The 20,642-nt window shown below is 47.2% G+C and overlaps 1 protein-coding gene across 5 annotated transcripts in view; it reads left to right on the forward strand.

The window, feature by feature from the left end:
• Positions 1-20,642, forward strand: part of SEPTIN11 (septin 11) — a 62,560-nt gene that overhangs the window by 28,370 nt on the left and 13,548 nt on the right. For all 5 annotated transcript variants that reach the window (XR_009741454.1, XR_009741452.1, XR_009741453.1 and 2 more), the window contains exons 2-7: positions 7,141-7,255; positions 10,387-10,582; positions 13,395-13,581; positions 15,717-15,878; positions 17,758-17,854; positions 19,601-19,769. Coding sequence is in view for 2 of the 5 variants with exons in the window: in XM_061442922.1 (XP_061298906.1) it covers positions 7,141-7,255; positions 10,387-10,582; positions 13,395-13,581; positions 15,717-15,878; positions 17,758-17,854; positions 19,601-19,769 (926 nt within the window). In the remaining 3 variants the exon portion in view is untranslated. The remainder of the gene's footprint in view (positions 1-7,140; positions 7,256-10,386; positions 10,583-13,394; positions 13,582-15,716; positions 15,879-17,757; positions 17,855-19,600; positions 19,770-20,642) is intronic.

A 20,642-nucleotide genomic window follows, 5' to 3' on the forward strand; every position in this document is an offset into this window, starting at 1 on the left:
GGGACTGGAGTTGGTGGAAGCCTGGGGAAGGTTTGAGGAAAACTTGGCAGGGGGTCAGACACTGTTCCCGAGTCTGTTAATTCTTTCTTCCTTGTGCCCAGGATCAGTGTCCGAGAGAGCTCCTTGCAAACGGCCTCTATGTTAGTGTAACTGGGAGTCTCGTGCTTCCTCTGTGCCCAGTCCCATATTGTGCTGTGCCTCCAGCGAAAGGCTTGTAGCAGAGTATAAATCCAGTTATTTAACAGCCTTTGATGCGGCTGTTTCAGGGCTATTTTAAGTGCATGACAGTGGAATACAGAAGGAAATGGCTGTTGTTGCCTTTTTCCTCTGCTGTGTTGCTGGATGAGATTGGTGTCTGTGATGGTGTGGGACTGTGTAGCCAGAAGGGCTGGAAAAGGGGGGGAGTTGGAAAAAAGTCCCCACTGAAACATTTTGTTCAGGGCTGGTGTGAAGGGTCTTCCAACTTTCTCAGCTGCATCTTGCTGAGAGCAAAAGGCTGGAGCTGCTAAAAGCAATATATGTGCTGCTTTTGGCCACATGTGGCACTTTGGAAGACAAAGACATGGAAATTGCAATAAAACATGCACCATTTTTTTGAAACGGGAGGAGTGGAGTATTTCAACCTGGGGAGCCTGGCACTGAATAATAACTCCCACTTTATTCCATCAGCCTCATACAGGCGGTCAAAAAGGCAGCGGGTTGCATGTCATCCTCCTGTCAGGAGAGAAATTGGCCAGAGAAGCAGTGAGCATCTGGTTCTCATTGGGCTCTGCCTTTGGATGGTCTTCATTCTTGTTTGTCACATTATGTCTTTCTTCCCCCCTCCCTTCCTCCTTCCTCTCTCCTTTTTTTCCCTTCAGTGAGTTTACAAGCCTTGCTGGAATGCACATATGGTCCTTATCATCCCCAAAGTCCAGTTCTTTTTTTTTTTTTTTTTTTTTTTTGCTGGTTAGCAGTTTGTGACATCAGGGGTTGCTAGAAGCATTAGTCACTTTTATTCCAAATAGGAAGGTCCCTGGTTTTTGGAAAGCTATGCAGAAATATGTCTTTCCTGTCAGTTTTTGGCATAAATGGAACCGTTAGTGCTCTGAGCTTGTGCTGACCTTTAGCCAAACATTTTGCCTGGAAGAGAAATGTTCATTCCCACTCGGTACAGCCAGTTTTGAATGGTCAGATTTTGCTGACTTCCCTCTGCCCAGAAGAATGTGACTGTATCCTCTTTCTCCATCCTCCTGCGGAGCTGCTGCAGCTTGCCAATGTAAGCAGCTCCCTTCACCTCCCTGCCAGCCTGCCTTGAAAGTGCAGGAACAGTGGCGGCTCTTGGCTGTGGGAGCATGGCCTTGCCGTGTGGCGATAGCTGTCACTTGCAATTCCAAGCTGCTGGAAACCAGGATATTCGGTGCTGGATGTCAGGGAGGTGGGCTTCGTGTACTTTTGCCTCACGCCGTGTCCATCTTGAGGGAATTGGGATTGGGGCAGGCGTTTTGCCGAGGTGGATTTTCCTCCAGTAGGTATGGGCTGTGGGGACTGCAGCTGGGTTGGGGCTGGCTGTGACGCCTGCTCACTGTCCCCAGTGTCATCCTGCAGTTACCTTAGGGGGCCAGCCTTGGAGAGAGGCTGCCTAAATTGCCTGCACCACTGTAGGCATATCAAGCACCACCCAGACTCTGATGGTGTCTCCTCAGGGGAACCACTTGCCCTGTCTCACTGGCAGCCTCGTCTGGCTGGTGATTCCCCAGTTCAGCCTCATCGATCTGTAGAGCAATATTCTCTGCAAGGAAGGGCAGCAAAGGACCCACACCTCCCTTCCCTATCTGCAGCTGCCTGGTTGGCCAAATTGCTTCCAGCCTTCTTCCCATAAAATAACCTTTTTTATTTTCCTAGTTCACCATGATTAAAAGGAAAAACCAGCACATTTAAGGAGAGCCTTTTTGTGTTCCCTGTAACCTCCAGGGTTACTGAACGAGGGAGCCAGCTGTGGCAGAACACTGTTGAGGGTGTTTGTTGGTACTGGGAGCAGGGAGACCTGGCTCCCGGCTGGTGTTGCAGACGCTGCTGGAGGCGCTGCTGGGGCAAGGGACTTAGTGAGTGAAGCACACTATCCAGAAGTTGCATGTCTCAACGCAGGTACAGCTGATGCCGGCTTTTATCCAGGAAGAAGACAGTTCACTGAGGTGCAGCCCTCGGGGACAATAGCTGCAGCTGTGAGTTGCTAGGTAGGCTGGTGGTAGGGTGGGAGGCCTTGGCTGTCTAGCTTGCTTGCCTCTCATGAATCCTCATGGCTTGATTGACACATTAATCTACAGGATGAGAACCTGCCTTCCAAAGGGGTCTCTCTGCTTGCCCTGTTGAGGGAGGAGGGAGAAAAGAAAAAAGACCTCCCAGACTTCAGGAGCTTTTGGAGACATCTGCCTGAGTCTGTAGACAGCATGGAGACAGGAACTCCCCCTCCTCTGCTGCTGCCACTGGTGGCTATCCTAGCCTAAAACAACAACCCAGTCTTTCCTTTCTTGATTAAATGATTGCTCTGGGCTATTTCCTTGTGGCATGACTGCAGTAGCCATGGCAAGGAGGGGAAAGGAATTGTTCTTTCTTTTCATGTCCCCCACCATACTATTGCTTTTTAAGTTCCCTGTCCCAGGAATTAAGGGTTTGACCATCACTGAAGTCTGCATAAGGAAGAGATGGGGATTGTGGGTGCTGGGTGCTGTGGGTTTGGCTCTGGCGTAGGCACTGGGAATACTTTGTGCTCCAGTTCTCACATGTACACAGGGAGAGGGTATGATAGATCCATCTCTTGCCAGCTGCTCTTTGCTTCTGTGCTCACTCCTTTTCTCTGAGCTGCCTTTTTGTCTGAGCAGACTAGAATATCTGAGGTCCCTGGCTTTGGATGCAGCATCTGAGATTACTGCAGAAACAGGGGAACATGACCCTAGTAATAGGGCAGAAATGTAGCTGGCGTGAGCTGCTGACAATAAAAGCTTTCAGAATTTATTTAAGGTGCCTCCAAAGTCATGTGGCCTCAAATAACTTGCTCCATATTTGTGGTTGAGCTCAATATTTTGCATACCAGCATTTTTCCCCTCTTGAATTTGAGGCTCACTTTTTGTTTTCTTTAACTCTTGGGAGGCTGTGTGAAAGTGACCTCCAGCTGCCAGCAGCAGTGGGCCAGGAAGGGCTGAAGGGGAGTTGTTTGCTGGCAGCCTTAAAGCAGATGGGGCTCAGCTGGGATCTTGCTGGGGTTAAGGGAGCAGCCATCATCATGGTTAAGTTCTAAGCCAGGAGAGCAGACCGGGGCAATAACTGCAGGTGTCCTTGTGGACCTTCTCTCCTTTGCCCTTTGGGAGGGATGCTCATAAAGCCAGGAGAAGAGTAAATTTGCTTCATCTCTGATGAGCTGCCAGAGGCCTCCTGAAGCGTAAGGATATGGCTCGTGGAGAAGTGACACATTTCTAATCACGGGACCTACTTTTATTTCCACCTCCCCATCTGCACACAGGCAGACAGTGTTGTAGCCGACTCCGGTGAGGAGAGTAAGTTTCCCCTTATTCCTGCAAGCTCTGCCAAGCCACTGTGGCTTAGGAGGAATAAGCTGATCCTCTCCTTGCACGTGCCTCGTCAGCTAAACTGTTTTATAAAGCTTCATTGAATTCCATCCAGGCAAACCCACTGTTTGCCACAGAGCATCCGTTAAAGCATGGCTTGACCTAAAAAACCTTTGCCACCAGGAGCTGTGCGTGAAGAAAACCAGACCTGAAGCAGACCTGACACACCTCTGAGACTGCAAACCCTTTTTTGTCTTGTGCAAAGCTTTCCCCTTCCCCACCTTTAATATTAAGAGCCTTAGGATATAGGGTTCTGGCAGTTAATATCTCTATAGTGATGGTACATAGTAGACTCTCTGCCTCTGGAGGCCTGTCTCTGCTTTACTTACCCTTCCCTTACCCTGCTAGAGTTAAAACCCGCAGCTGTGATAACAGCATCTGAAAGATTGTTGTTGACCCAAGAAATATCAACTGTGGGATGCCTCATAGGTCACTCTGTGAAGAAAAGTAAAGGGATCAGCATCTTTCCCAATAAACAAGCGTTCCTTTGTTCGTGTTGCTGTGTAGGTTTTGCAGGGGTTAGCACACAGCTCTGGAGGTTCAGAATCTCTTCCCGCTCACAGGGATGGTATGTGAAGAGGGAAGGAAGATTTGCCCTGTAGTGTGGGTTTCAGTAAAGGAAGCATGGCTGTGTCATAAGGAAGAGTTTAAAAACTCCTTTTGATGTCTTCAGCTCTCTGACATGTGAGAACATCTAGACACCCAAGTCTAGCAGTGCGTGTGTTGCAAACTGGCTGATCTCTCCAGAACTCTGGAGAGCTGTGGTTTTACCCACACTGATCTTGTCTGTCACTCCTGAAGCTGCAAGCAAGGGGAGGTGCTTGGCCAACAGTTGTTCTTGTAAGAAGTCAGTGCTTCCAGACAGAGTGACTTGTCTGTGCATTAATAAGGCATCTCTTAGGGTTGTGTTACTGTGAGTGACAGCTGAGGAGTTGTTTTAGTCCAGGACTGTATTTAGGTGCAGGATTGGGGAAAGATAGGAGTTGTGCTGAACTCAAAGGCATGCTGAGCTCTGCTCATCTTCTGGGGGAAAATGAGGAATACCCTTGGGAAGAGTTAGGATGATGATATCCCTTTTCACCTGGGATGAAGTTCCTGGGCAGCACTGCTGCCTTTTGCGGCTGAAGGAATAAATCAGTGCTTGTAGCATCGCTCCCCTGCCTTGCTGGATGCACACAGGGGCTCTGGGCTCGTCTCTGTGGAGCAGGAGTCCTGGGTCAGCCTTTGACTATGCTTCAGCTGGAGGTGCCCAGTTTGCAGTGGGGTGACTCACCTGAGACCAAACCCCAGCCCACTGACTTCTCTCAGGAGCTATTTTCAGCCAGAGCAATGTGGCCATCTGACTTAGCATCCCATTGTTTTTGAAACACTTCTTTCTGTTTTGCCAGACTGAAAGTGTGAATCATTTGCCTTTTCTGCTAATTATACACTGAGCAATCATGCTTGTTGCTCTCCAGCAGAAGCTTCTGTTCCGTGAGTATAAAACCTGAGGTCACGAGCTACTCTTGAGTTTGTAGTGGTTTCAGTCCTTGCTCCCTCCCCGGGCAGGCCAAGGGCTGAAGACTGGAGCAATGTTGAGCTGATAAAGCCAGAACTGTCAATCAGGCTAATTGATAATTTCACAGCTTGTGAAAAACACTTGACATTGAAAAGTATAGAGATAGCTTTTGTTTTTTCCACTGTTGATGTTTACGACTTGGAGGAAAATAAAAAGGGGGGGGAGGGAAATGAGAAGGTATGCAGCAAAAATAACTGACACAAATGCAGGAGATGAGGCTGACTCCTGTTCCTGCTGAGTAACTGATGATGAGGCAGTACTTGCTTTCCCAAAATACATCAGAGAGAGAGAGAGAGAGATATGGGTGCTCTGCTGAGAGATGTTCAACACCCACCACTTTCTGTGAAGCCTGTGAGTCATGGGCACCTACTGCTTTCTGGGATCTGCTCCGAGCTCCCTTCAGTTCATCATAAACCCAACCCACTGGTGTTTTAAAAATACCAATGTTGCAAACATTTAAATTAACCCATTCACATCATGCATAAATCCCAGGGTGGTCTTCCATTGCACAGGGTTTTCCCAGGAAAATCACTGTTGCCGGTAAATGAGGTCATGGTCTCTTTTTATATTGTTTTTTTTTTTTTTTTTTTTTTTACCCAGTCTGAGTGAAGGAGGTGACATCTCTCAGTCACCTTCAGCTTCAGTGGTAGGGTGCTGGTGAACAGCTGTCCAGTATATGGAGGGATGGACATGGACAGTCTGGTGTATTGACATTAAGCCTTCAGACAAGCCTGGTTCAGTTGTTAAAGCTTAGGGATCTAATACAGGTGTCAAGCTGTGTGTGCCAGTATGGCAAAAAGGAGCCCTTTATGCCATATGGTGACATTTTTACTTTGCAGTGTTGCCTTTCTCAGAGAACTTCATTTTTTTTTCTTCAAGTCTGAGTGGTATTTTCATCAACACTCAGCCCAGAGGTAACCTATTTCTTCTTGCAGTCGATGGCTGTTTGTGGAGGGAAGTGGAGATGCTCAGCAATTGTGCAGAGCATGAGAAGCCCTCTTCTGCTTTGGATTCTTATTTTAACAACCAAAGAGTGTCTTTTTTTCCATGTATGGTTCAGAGCCCACTGATTTTGTGGAAAAGAAGCTGGTGTTTCCAGCATCTTTTAAACCAGGCTGAAGCTGCCCACGACTATAATTTAGGTCAACAGCATGGCCTTGGAGGAGTGACTCTGCTGGAAATGTTTAAGTTTGGAGAAAAGTTAGTATCTTAAGAATAACAGATTTTTGGAGAAAAACGTGTAAAATATCAGTGGAGCTGCTCTAGGTCTACCAAGTTGTTGGTGTTTTTTGATTGATTTTTGTTTTGTCCGTGCTCAGGTATTGACATAACTGCAAATTGCCAGGGAAGAGATAACTGGGCTGCCTTCTTTCTACAAGCCTCTCTGTGAATTACTGTACAGTTGCTATGGAAAAGTCCTAAGTATAATCTTGGAGTTGTTTCAGGTCTCCATTCTGCCAGGTCTGTGCTGCCCCATTACCCTCCACAAAATGGCCTTGGGGTGTCATGATGTGGCCATGCTGAAGGGTTGCAGCAAAAGTTCTGGGAGGATAGAGCAAGCCCGAGAGAGCTGCTCAACCCCCTTGTCAAACTAAGCCAAGGAGAACCTATATTTCACTGTGGGTTGTCTATTCCAGATGTCTGCCTAAATAACATTCCTGAAACCCTAGGGGTATGTGACACTGAGGTCTTGGAAACAATGTTTGAGTATTGTAAATTGGGATAGAATCACGGTATGTAGAAAAAGTCTAGTGGTGTTTGCATGCCTTGGGATTGGGGATGTTTTAGGTATTGAGCCCCACAGGGGAGAGCTGGATAGAAGTAAAAGGAGAGCATGTTTGGGAGGTGAACCTAAGACAGAAAGATCCTGTGTCAAACTCCTGCAATATTACGTGGTTCTGACAGTACTAGGCACAGCCTTCTTCCCTGACAGGGGCATTGCAACCCTGCTGAATGCCTTCCTTCTCGGTCTTATAGAACGATGACCTTAGGAACCTGTCCCTCTCTGGCCACGTGGGCTTCGACAGCCTCCCTGATCAGCTGGTCAACAAGTCAACATCGCAGGGCTTCTGCTTCAACATCCTCTGTGTGGGTAAGTCATCCTGTGTCACTGGGCCATCAGCTCACACAAAGGGGTGCACAGGTATCCACAGATAAACACATTCTTCCTCCTGTGAGGGGCAAGGTCTGAGCCAGTGGGGATCATAGTGGCAGAGAAGTGACAGTTTCTTCCCAGATTTGCTCCAGGGTGAAATCTAGTATCCCTCTCTTCCTTTTCTCTATCCTGTCCCCCAAGTCAAAACATGGAAATTTCTGGCTGTTAAAATCTACCTTTGGAATCATCCTGTGGTCCTGCTTTCCTCAAGGGCAGCCCATAAGGAAATTGAGCTTACTTGGGAACTCAGTGTATTTTTAAAAGAATGTGAACTTAAATCTGTTTTTCTCTGGGTTGGGTGTTTCTCAATAAATTGCTTTCCTTCCCTTCCAGGCTTTACCTGCCCATCTTGTTATATTCTTAGTTTCTCCAGTTGGAAACAATGCCATATTTAGTCTCCAAATGATGTACTTGAGAACAAAATCTGTCACCTTTTCTCTGCTGTATTTAATATGGATGCTGCAAATTGGTTTTATAGCTTGAGTTACTGCATTACTTTTCAGAAGGTGAAATATGGGGATGCAGCTTCTTCTCTTGGCTCTAGAGATACCTGCTGTTTTGGTATGCTCTTTGGATACTGCACAATTTTAAATCCATTGCTCAGCCCTAGGGAGCTGTGTGCCAAACCAGCTTGGAACCTTGCTGGACATCTACAAGACACCCCCAGAACATGGTTCAGTAAACTGACAAAAACAGTGGGGTTTACTCTTAGTTTGGCAGAGCAGCCTACAGACATCATTTTCCCATTCACTATTCATGTAAAGCTTGCAAGGGAGTATTGTCGCTTCTAATTAGTTACACTAATTAGCTGAAAAAAGAGCCCAACTCTCTGTTATTTTTCTACATTGAATTGAGAATTTTTGACTACAGCACAGGATGAGCCATCTGAAAAGAAACCTGGCAACAAACTAGACTCCTCTCTCTAGCTTTGCATGTCTAAGAATGAGATAAGAGAATAGTTGTACTTCTGCACACTCAAGCCACCAACCCCTATGTGATTCTCCTAGCAGCATGAAACCATTTCAAATTCAGCAGGGAACAGCCTGATTAGCAGGCAGCTCTTTGATCAAAATGGCATCAATTAATTGCCTTTTTCTCTTGCAGTAAATGTTCCTCTCTTAACATGGCTTGATATGTCTCCGTTAATTTGGTCCAGCTCAATTTTTTTTCTTGTAGAATGTGCTGATCAACCATTTTTCACCCCAAATTAAAATTTCACACAAATTGCTGCAGTTGTCCAAGGAATAGAAATACCCTCCTTTAATAAAACTCCAAACTTTTGAAATTGTGCTTTGAGAAAGGACCCAACTAGCTTTGGCATTGTAATTGAGACTTTTAATTGTGGTGTGCATGGATAAAATGCCGTGAAGCCCATCTAGCGCAGCACTGTGTTCCCATCAAGAGCTCACTAAAACAGGGAGATTCAAAGATGAGCAGCCCGTGCCATCAGTTTACAACTGATCCTTCATTGGGGTTGTGCTCTAGATGGACTTAAATTCTGAGCTACAGTGTCAAATGAACTGTTGAATATCACAGAATAACAGGCAGTTGCTGAGTAGTGTTTGTTTCTGTGCACACAAATATTACATGGTTTTATGACGCCCTTTAAGTGGGGGTTTAACATACTTTAAGAGAGAGATTCATGCTAGGAGAGCTGAACACAGCCCAGAGATGCTTATGGACAATCCCAGATGCAGGCTCTCCTCTCCCTCCTGATACTTTGCATTGCTTTTCTTTTCTTCACTTCTAGTAAAACTGGGGGGTTGGGGGGGGTGGGGGGGGGTGGTGTTAAAAGGTAGGGATGCCCGACCTCCAAATGCCAAGAGCTGCCCACTGTAGTCCAGGAGGTTTGTTCCATGTCCCAGCATCTCTTTGGTTGGAGCAAGTCCCTGCTTACAGCATGGGTAGCAGTAGCAGTTTGAGAGTGTAATTGCTAAGCAAACACTTATGACTTAAAAATGGGATTTAGACTAATGCTTTCATTATTGTTACTAATTGTACTGGGGATTAGTGAACCTGTAATAGTTTTAAAAGCTGGTATTTAAGCAGTGCTATTTTAGATTTTAAAAAACCTTTTAATATATATTTCTGTCTTATATTTTCATTGACCAAGTTATGCTGTGGGTTTTTTGGATGCTCTTGAAAAAAGGAATGGAAACAGAGGGAGAAAAAAAAAGGCATAAAACCAAGCAGAAAATCAGATACCTCCTTGGGAATCAAATTTGGAGTTGAGACAATCTACAAGTTGCTTCTGTAAAGAAAGTTATATCAGAACTAGGACTTTGCCTGTTCTGTTAAGGAGAGAATTCAGCATTTCTCCAGTAAGAATGGCTTCTTGCTGTCCTGAATGCAGTTGTCACTTGCAAGCTGGGAAGCTTGGGGCTCTTTCTCCATTAAGCAGGACGGAGCCTGCATCAACTGTTGTTGTTCTGTGGTTTTACTTAATTTTTTCTTCTTTTTAATTTAGTATCTTTTCTTCAGGGAGTCCCATAAGCTTTAGCTCATCCTCTCCAATTTCTCCATATCCCATGGGAAATGTTAACAGTAATAACAGAAATGACTCTGTGTGTGCAGTAAGCCTACAGATTTCTCTTGCCATTCCCAGCCCAGCAGCCTAGCTGTTCACCTGTGGGAGATGGCTTCTAGCTCTGAAGGCATTTGGTTTATCTTGGTGTCTTGTCAGGGTAAAATGCTTTTGCATTAACAGGCAGATTAACACTTCAGATTCATGTCTACAGCGTGTGGTGCTTTGCTCATGTACGTCTGCTAGGTGCACTGCAGAGACCTGGATGCTGTGACTTGAGGAGGAAACTAGTCAGAGCCCAGAAGCAGAAGTCAAGCACCTCCCAATGCCCACAAAGTCTCTGATTACATCCTTGGGCACTGGTAAAGATGGGGACTGTCTCAAAAGACCTCTGTTCCTGAAAGGATAATTTTGCTTAACCATGTGCATGTAGCCCAGTTCCATTGCTGCCCATGTGGAGTAACTCCTCAGACTGGTGCATGTGCCTGGGAATGAGATGAGGAAAAGCAATCAGATCATACTAACGCTGCCTTTGTTTGCTCAGGCGAAACTGGCATTGGCAAGTCAACGTTGATGGACACTCTGTTCAATACCAAGTTTGAAAGTGAACCTGCGACACACAACGAGCCTGGTGTGAGGTTGAAAGCCAGGAGTTACGAGCTCCAGGAGAGTAATGTCCGTTTGAAGCTGACTATTGTCGACACAGTTGGATTTGGTGATCAGATCAACAAAGATGACAGGTAAGTTTATTTGTGTCAGGAGAAGTAATCCTTGCACTGATGTGGCCTGAGATCAGAAGGGCCTAATCCTATGTGGGGAGTGGGTTCCTCACTGTTCCTGGGGGTGTATCCTCATCCAGGTGTGGCAGCTGGCATCATTCACCACATGAGACAGGTAGAAGTAAGGAGATACTGAAGTGAAGAACAAACAGATCAACTATACTGAACTGAAACTGTCTGCCTTCCTGGACTCTGTGCAACCTAGTTGCAGTCTCTGTTTGCATTGAAACATGTAAATATTTGAAAGCATGAGTTCAAATTGCAATTTCATCTTTTAGGGAGACAGAACTCAGATCATAGTTCCTGTTCACACCATCCTGGGATGCTCAAGTCTAAGTGGGTTTTACTTTTAGCTAAGAGCCGATTGTCACGTTGCATGCATAAATTAAATACTCTGGGCAGCCTACGCAATCCCTTGTGTCCATCCATACGGACTTTTGCTGTAGTGTTAAAAGTCGTCATTCTGTGATTATGGCTAATTCACTAATTAATGCATTTTCTGTATCTTGGAGCCATACATACCCTCGTTGGACTAATCCCAGCTCCATCTGGAGGGCTGTTTGTGATCCTCTTCTCTGCACCTTGCCAAGTGAGGGGCACACTGTCTGGCAGCACGTGTGCTAACCAAGAGCTATTGGGGCACTGTAGATAAGACAGCATCAGCTCTTTGAAAATACCAGCTTAACATCACAGTTTCCCCTGGGATCCCCATTAGCATGGAGACCAGCAGGTTCTGCTTCCTGTTCCATAAGGAAAATTCAAAATATTTTTTTCTGTAACGCTTGCTTGCTGCTTGACCTGATGCCAAAATGCAACTCTTGTCCCTGCTTTGCTGCTCCTGCTCCTATCTAATGCTGCAGAGCCGAACAGTGAGGGGCGAGTGCTGCATGCCAGACACTGCCATATGCTCCCGGGTGAGAACAAAAGCTGTTCAGAGGAGGAGCAGGTGCTCCGAGCAGGGATGCTCTGCAGCGTCTTAACCGCCAGGTCATTTTGCATTTGCCTTATTCAGCACACAAGCAGAGCCAGCAGTATTGGTGGCAAAGCCCCTCCGACTTCCCCTCTTGGCAGCTGCAGAGAGGGGCAGCCACAGCAGTCTGTAGGCAGAGCTTTTGTCCTCCTAATGTGCCCTGACAGTGGGTGGGATTTACTCTGTGCTTCTGATTTGAGTCCTCCCAGTCCTCCTTTGCACTGCTTTTCTACAGTGGTTTTATCTGATACGATCTCCCAGTGTAAGGCCTTACTGCTTTCTTTGCAACATGCCTGTGTCTGAGGCTTTTGGGGTCTCATTGTCAGAGACAGAATTTCCACAAGCAAGGAAACCAGAGCAGCAGTGATATTACAAACCCATCTAGTGATGTTCATGGTACCCTCTGTGTCCGTAAATTAACAAGCACTGCTCAGTACTGTCTTACAGGTCTCTGATGTTGGTAGCATGCACACAGCACTGGCTGTCTTCTGCTATAGCTTTCACTTACTTGCTTCCGCAAGGGTTTTGAGCAACTGCTCCACAGCTGCACTGGCATCTGGGGCAGAGGGGACAGACCAGAGCCTTACTGGCTGCCAGTTAGAGGGTGTTTATGAAGAACCTGAAAACTGCTGATGGTCTAGTTCCTCTTCACAGCTGCTTTTGAGGGGTGGTATTAACACTGCTGTAAATCCAGTGCTCAAGACAGTGGTGCTGGTGTTTCAGTGCCCTCCTTTGAGAGTTTCCTTGGGCTGGAGGTCATGGGGCTTCCTAGGGAGAAACAGACTGCAATGCTTCCTTTCCAAAGCACAGCCATATAGAGCAGGGCACGTTGCACCAGCCGGGGGGGGGGGGGTCCCTCCAAAAAAACGATCCCTTCAAAGTACATAAACACTGCAGTTGTTTGCTGAGCTTTGCACCTCCACCGAGTGCAGCCCTGCCCATTGTGCACCGTTCCCTCACCAGACCGGTGCAGGCACTCTCTATACTCCGAGCTCTGCTCCGCAGCCTCCCCTCTCACCGGCTCTGTCTGGGTGCCTGCGCTGCCACCGCCGGGGCAGCCAGAGCGGAGCTCCCGGACCGGGCCCTGGCCCTGAGGCGAGCGCGCCCACTCCCTCCAACTGCCGCGCCCCGCGCAATTCCCGCGCTCCCTGAGGCGGGTTTTACCCGCTCAGGCCGGGGCCGTCCCTCCTGGCACCGCCCCCTGTGAGTCCCTGCGCGTCTCAGCGGCGCTGCCGGCTCCTGGGCAAGGCCTGGCGAGGGCTCGGGGCGCCGTCGGCGGCTCGCTCCGATCAGAACGGGGGCTCCTGGACGCGGGGTTTCCCCTCGCAGCGGGGTTGAAGGCTCCTCTCTGGAGCTGCCCACCTCGGGAAGTCTGCCCTTTTTTAAGATCACAAGCAAGCTTTTGGACAAGGTCGGTAAGGTGGCAGTTTCGTGTTTGAATTTTCTTGTGTTAGCTGATTCTCAGTGACATGGGCAGAGCAGCAGCTCAGACCTTAACTGAAGAGACTGCAAAACACATTGTTTTTCGGGGTAACGGCCTTGTGCGTCCATGCACATGAAGTCCAGGGTCTCTGCCACTTTACCTTGCTAATATGTCCATAAAATGCTCCCTGTGCGCTGAGTGGGAGCACAGGCTTACTAAGGAGGGATTGTAGGTTGAGTGGGGAGGGTCGTAAGAGCAGCACTTGCCCTATAATGTACCGGGCACCCATGAAGCTTCCATCATGAAGTGTCCATCAGTGACCTGTGTCACCCTACCAGTGAATGCCCTGGTTTTCTCTGTGCCGTGTTCTCTCTCTTCAGCTACAAGCCTATAGTAGAATATATTGATGCGCAGTTTGAAGCCTACTTGCAAGAAGAGCTGAAGATCAAGCGATCTCTGTTCAATTACCATGACACCAGAATTCACGCCTGCCTGTATTTCATTGCACCAACTGGACACTCACTGAAGTCCCTAGACTTGGTCACCATGAAGAAGCTCGACAGTAAGGTACTTATTGCCTATGTTATGACCATTGCGTGGCCCTGCTAGTGCTTCTATGGTCTTGCCACAGGCTTAGTTAAACCTGTTTAGAAAACTGCTGTCTGTTTTTAGCAGCGGGGAATTGCAGAGGTGCTGTATGAAAACTTTATCTTGGGCTAGCTGCTAAAATGAGTCATTACTCACTGATCTGTATGCTGCAGAGATTTATTAAGTCTCTTCCACTCCCATCTTGGGTTGGGAAACATGGCTGCTTGCTCCTCAGCTCACAACTGGAAGCTCAGTTGGCTGTTGAAAGAGAGAAAAGTGTGTTTTCCTCCCTATATGTGTAACTAAAAATGAGAGGTTCAAGTTGAACTCTGCTAGTTCTAGCACTCAAAGATGTGGTTTCCATCTCTGTTTCACTTTGTCCAGCAAATCAGTTAGGCTCTTGTACAAAACCTGATTTGGTAAGTGCATATGAGATAAGTACATCTAAACCACTTCAGGTCGTCTTACTGATCAGTGAAAACCAAATCAAAATGCTGTGTCTGGGTGCTCTGACTGCATCCAGCTAGACATGAACAGGGATTTGATATTTCATGGCAAATGTTGTGTTGTTCTAACCATAATGTGATAAACAGGAAGAATCTGAATAAATATGTTACTTGGCACGTGTTTTTTCAGTTACCCTTATGACTAGCAAGAATGAGAGCTGAGCTTGATTTCAAACATGGGGTTGTATTTAAAGAAATTTAATCTCTTTTCATATAGGGAAAATAACTGAGGTAGACATGGAAAACCTGAGTATTTAAACTGAGATTTCCCTGTGCTTCTTGACATCATGATTAAGCAATTCAAATTAGTCCATCATTCACCTTTGGCTCATTTGATCCTGATTCGGCAGAAGACGAATGGTGGCAATGGTTCTTTATTTCCTAGAGTGGCCTGTCAACCGGGTTTAGTGCAGTGATGGAGAAAGATCCCTGCCCTATTCAACTTAAAACATGGTTGTGGAGATTTACTCAAAGCAAGCTAATTGGCATTCATGTTTTATCTTTTGGCAAAGGGGGCTTTAATAACTCCAGGCCACCCTCCAAACAGAACTAAGTGATGAAGCATATGAGGACTTTCAGGTACTGTAGTTAAAATCCCTTCGTAAAGGTCAATATCAGCATCTTCCTCACTACCATTTCAGTCTGTTGCACGGAAAAGCAAGCCCTGCAAGATCTAGAGCAGAAACAGGCCATTTTGAGGGAGCAGGAAGGGAAAGCAAGCAGGATTTCTTGTCCTAATGCATTCTTGCCTTCTCCATGCAAAGCAGATGCTTGTGTGGTGCTCACTGTGCATTGAGCCATTCAGCTACACTGAGGGTACCATGCTATCTCCTCTTGGCTCCTAGAGGCATCCTGCTGCCAGTGTTGACAACAGCCTGCCTAGGGAATAGTGAAGACCTTACCTTCCATTTCTGTATTAATCCCATCGTGGCATTCCTTTGGATGATTGTCTTAGAGCTGTGCAGGGAGAAATGAGCCCTCCTCCCACAGTACAGCTGTGTCTGGGAGCATGTGAGGGTGTGCGGGTGGAGGAAGAGTGCCTGTATTCCTGCCATCACCCACTCTGTGTGTTGTGTGGTTGGATGTGGGCCATCTGCTTCCATCTCCAGAAGAGGAACAGCAGCACTGCTGCCCATCTGGGTGTCCCTGATACACAAACACCCACGAGAGGCTGTTGTCTGAGTGTGTCTCTTGCAGTAATACAGCCTGCTGCAGTGTGGAAGAGAATTGCCAAGATGGCAATCTCCTTCTTTGTTTTGTTTTGTTTTGTTTTTTTGTTTTGTTTTGTTTTTTTCTTTTTTGGAACAGCTTGTAATAATCTGTGGCAGCATTTCCTGTCCAGCCAATTTGGAGGAGGAGGGAAATACAACAGGACAGGAAATAGCATATTGCCAGATTACATTTGACTTCTTTTTAAGGCCATCATCACAGCTGCCTGAAAAATCCTGTCTAAGGCAGTGGTGCTGTCAGTTGCAGCCCCAGGGAAGATCTTCTGCTGGGGAGACAGTGACTGGTGGCCCTCAGAGGACTGTTGATGCAGGATACCTGCATTCCCGGTGATGCAATGTGTGCAGGCCTGTATGTGAAGGTGCTGTCATTGTCTTTCAGGTGAACATCATCCCCATCATTGCCAAGGCAGACACCATTGCAAAAAACGAGTTGCACAAGTTCAAGAGTAAAATCATGAGCGAGCTGGTCAGTAACGGTGTCCAGATCTACCAGTTCCCAACAGATGAAGAGACAGTGGCTGAGATAAATGCAACAATGAGTGTATGTTTCTTGGGGGGAGAGGGGGGCCGTAGAATCACAGAATGGTTTGGGTTGGAAAGGACTTTGTCCTGGGTTCAGCAGTAGCACTTGTCTAATTCTAACCCCTTGCTATGGGCAGGGAAGCCTCACGCTTTTGCTTGCCTTGGTTTATGTGGGCCCATCCTTGATGGTAGGGCACATTGAACGTGTTTCTTTTGGCGTTAAAACTGCAGTCTAAACACAAAGACCAGGCTGGTCAGAAGGCTTTTAGAGCTGGAGATACCTGTCACATGTGGGCTGCCTGGCCTGCTATGCTTCATTGTCTGACAAATGGTTCTCCTCTGAGCATTTTTTCACATCCTTCCCCTGTTGCAGTATTCCCATCTTGGGAAAGGAAGAGGATGGGAGGCAGGGCCCCAGCACAGTCAGGGCAAAGGGCTGGGGTCTGGGTTTCCTGTCCCAAACCACCACTTGTTGCGTAATGGGGGGTGATTCACTTCTGCCTTTGTTTCGCTTTCCGGTGAGAGTGGGGGCACCATCACTGATGTTCCAGCTCCAGCAGGGTCACTGGCCATCAGCATAAGTGCTCTGGTGTTCACCTCCTTTCCTGTCCTCTAGCAGTAGGTGTGAGATTTGAGGGCAAACAGGACTAGGATAAGATCGTTTTAGTGGAGTTTACAGAGGGGAAACAACTGTTTCCCATGAGCCTAACTTGGAGTGCAAGGAGAAGAACCTGAGCTCAGGGTTTCTGTCAGTGATGTCTATCCCAGCAGTGCTTATAGGGCACTTGGGTGGCTTTAGTAGGGCACATAACACCCAAGATGAGTGCCAATTCTAAAGCAAGTGCAAGCACAGGGTTGAACTAACTGTGTTTTTACAGGGAATGGAGGCATTAAGATCAAGACATTTCCTTGTGACTTTGAAGCTTTTGTGACTTTTTCTTCTTTCCTTGCACAAGTGCATGTAGATGGGCACTAGGCACATCCAGCTGGATATCAGACCCTCTCCAAACCTTTGTATTGCCTCTTTTCCCTGCCTGTGTTGTGTTCTCAGCAGGGAGTAGCTGGTGCAGAGATGTGACTGTGCCAGGGTGCACCATGTCTTTTGCCTTCCTCTGGTGCTGCCTGGCTGCGTTGAAACTCCTTTGCTAGTTAATCATGTCTCCTCTGTCACTCGGCTCCTTCCTTTCCCCACCCAAACCGTGACCATGGCTTGGCCAGCACAGCACCCACTCTCAGCCCTTTTGGATGCAGCGAGAGCACCCTGGGTGTGGACTGGTGACAGATGAGAGCTCCCTTCTGGCAGCAGCCACACTGCTGGGAGCAGATCCCAGATTGTCACCACCACACCCCTGGAGAGACTGGGAGCGTGCAGAGCTCCATGTCTCAGATGTGTCAGCCCAGGGCTGGGTCGCCTCCTCTCTTCCCCTTGCTCCACAGCTTTGCCTTCTTTAGGAGGAAGCACTAGCAGCTATTTCTAGCAGCGGAACCACCCTGAATTTTTAGCCTACCTTGCTTGGGAGGATGTGTTTCATTTTGTTCTTTTCTTTTATTGTAGAACAGTTATTTTTTCCAAATAATAACTCAGTTTCAGTTCCAGCGCTCAAATTCAATTCCAGTTTGTAAGCTGCCTTCTGTGCTTAAGATAGTCGTGCTTTGTAATTACATGAAAATTGTGTACATCTCTTATTTTTGGGACTTCAGGATTTTGGACTTAAAGTCTGGTCAGGTTTCTTATCCCAGTTGTCCTGTTGCTCTTTCTAAAGCACTAGATGAATAGCAAAGGCGTTTAAGCAGCTTAAATCTGGCACAGCTGCCACAGTAAACAGCTTTCTTCAGATACAATCCCTGGCAAGGCAACAAAGGAAATCCCTAACCTCATTGTCCCTTTCCTTTTGTAGGTCCACCTTCCTTTTGCTGTAGTTGGCAGCACTGAAGAAGTGAAGATCGGCAATAAGATGGCAAAAGCCAGGCAGTACCCCTGGGGTGTTGTGCAGGGTATGTTACTGAAAGCATAAATAAGACCTTGTCATCCTGTCTCATTCTGATGAAAGGTGCGTTGATCTCTGCATGGTCCTTCCCAAAATCTGTCTTGAGAAAGGAAGATCACAGCCCTTAAGAATTCTCCTTAAAATCAGAGCTTTGCAACCTAGATCTAGACATGTTGGGGGTTTGGTGGCAGGGTGGTGACATCAATGTAGCGATCAGTTTTGAGAAATATTAAATGACTAGCTTGAAAAGTGAAAACTTGCCATTTTCTGTTCCTTATGCTTTTCTGGCAGCAGAGAAGTGTGAGCAAAGGAAAGGCTGGGGCAGCCGAGTCGTTTGGACCTTGCTCCCAAGCCTGAATGAAAATGTGGTTGGAGATTTTCCAGGGAGGTCAGCAGGTGCCCTGCTGACTGCACTGGCTGCTTGGTGTGTCTTGTCCTGGTATCCTTGATGTAGATGTGCAGCTAAAGTATGCAACCCCCCTTGAAGTCAACCAAAAGCTCCATTTTGTTGGAGAGCAGAGTTTGGCTTGGTCAGTGTTTGCAGTCCAGGCTGTACTGATACTGCCAAAGACAGGGCTGATGTTTGCTTTCCCAACCAGCGCTGAGGAGTACAGGGTTGAGGTGGTAGTGATCAGCTTGTGGCTTCAGCTGTGTGTCCAGCTGGAGGATGGCCCAGCAAGCTGCAGGGGAACAGCCACAGGCCAGTTCTGCAAAACTCACCAAGTTTTCTCTCAGTCATACAAGCTGACCCTGAAGCAGCCTCAGACTTTCTGTCTTCAGCTGTGTACACCAGAGGATAATACTGGGAATGATCACAATTAGGAAAGAAGTTGATATGTTTGGCAGGTCTTGGACTAGACATGTATCGTGCTGGGTTCTTGCTGTTCCCAGGAAGCTAGAACCAGATAGTGCAAGAGATTTAGTTGGGTACCAGGGAGACTTTGAAGATCCAGCCCTGAGCGGCCCTTTTCCAGAGATAAATGCTGTAGTCCAAAGGGGAGCAGCTGGAGTGCTTCACTGGGTCCCTGGAAGTGTGCTGCAGACTGGTCTGTTAGCAGCAGAGATGAATGCAGCTTGCTGTTGCTCTCTAAAGAGAGAACTTCTACCCCTTGTATTTAAGCAGACCCAATCTGTTTGTTTGCACTCTGGGTGCAGGCCTTTTGTGGGCTGACCAGCTTGCTGTCACCCAAGGGCTGACGGTGGCATGCCAGACTGTACTTGGCATAGAAGTTGCTATGTAAAGCCATGATTTACTCTGTGTGCTGCTTCTCTTCAGTGCCAGGAGCAGGGGTACAGGGCTCCTCTGTAAGGTTTGCTGGCATGGAAAAGGTACAGCATCTCTGATGGGTCTTCTCATAACCTTTCATTTCACCACTGCTGCAAACAGACTTCATTGCCTCTCTGGGCCTCCATTGGTAACATAGATTTAGAGTGGATTTGAGTGAGAACTGAAATCCTGTGTGCAAAAGGATTGTCCCCTTGTTGGTGCAGAAATGTGCGGAGAGATGGAAGCTCTGATACGAAGGGAAGCACAGACATCTTGCAAATCCAGTGAAAAGCCTTGGACTGGTGCTCATGTGTTGGCATGGGATGGTTTCATCCCAGTTCAGTGAGGCATTTTGGTGCAAGCTGACTTGGGGTTCTCCTTTTGTACCTGAAGAACTCTCAACCTTGCTCAACTGGAGCCCCAGGTCAAGGGAAAGGTGAGGGGACGTGGCTCCTGGGTTTAACTTCCTCTCTGTCTTTTTTGCAGTTGAAAATGAAAATCACTGTGACTTTGTGAAGCTGCGGGAGATGCTGATCCGAGTGAACATGGAAGACTTGAGAGAGCAGACACACACCCGACACTATGAGCTCTACAGGCGCTGCAAGCTTGAGGAGATGGGATTCAAGGACACGGATCCGGACAGCAAGCCTTTCAGGTAGGAAAGCATAACTCAGGCCTTGTACAACCAGGGAGACTGGAAGTTTTGGGCTGTGGATGTTTGCAAGAAGCAGGGAGGGAATAGCCATGGTCACTTGGAGCAGCTGAGATCTAAAGTGCAGTTGGGGAGGAGAACTTTGTGCAATGCAGTCTTGCCCTCAGGGCCTAGAATTTGTACAGAAGCATGGGAAAAGCTTGGGTGTCTGAGAAAGCCAATTCTTGCCTTAACGCTTTGCAGCAAGGCTGTACAGGCTTTCTAGAACCTGCAGAATGTCACCAGGATGTGGAAGGTGATGTGTTTTGAGGGTAGCATATGACCTACTTGAGATCAGCCTGGAAAGTTTAGGAGGAAGAAGCATACGTCCATGGATCTGCCTGTGCCCTGCTACTGAAATTGTGTCAGTTTCCTGATAGCGTTTCTTAACAAGTGCTTGCCTTTCAGTCTCTCTCTTACCTGTTATCTGTCAGCCAGTACTAAAAGTGTTGAGGGATTGATTTCTAAATGTTCCGCCTGTCACTCCTTGCGGAGAGCTGTTCATATTGTTGACTTGTTTTTTCAAGCTGGGAGAGTCCTGTATTTGGGATTGGGAAGTTGATTTGGGGGATTTTTTTTCTTCTTCCCTCTACCCACCCCTGCTTTTCCTAAAACCTGTGAACTGTCCAGTCTGCAGTGAAGCTTACGCTCATCTTCCTACTGGTTGGTAGTACTATGAACTTCATGGAGATGTGGGTTAATCTGTTGACTAGTGACTTTGTTAATGACTTCAGAAATTTGTCATGACACTTTTTGCCTATACAGGGCAGGTTTTGAGATGGTCAGAGGATACATTAGTGCCCCTTTCTCACTCTGCAGACTCAATTGGGGTTTGCA

Source organism: Pezoporus flaviventris, unplaced genomic scaffold, assembly GCF_033815535.1.
Source record: "Pezoporus flaviventris isolate CSIRO_AGI_PZ_B2104156 unplaced genomic scaffold, CSIRO_AGI_Pfla_v1 ptg000002l, whole genome shotgun sequence".
NCBI lineage: Eukaryota > Metazoa > Chordata > Aves > Psittaciformes > Psittacidae > Pezoporus > Pezoporus flaviventris.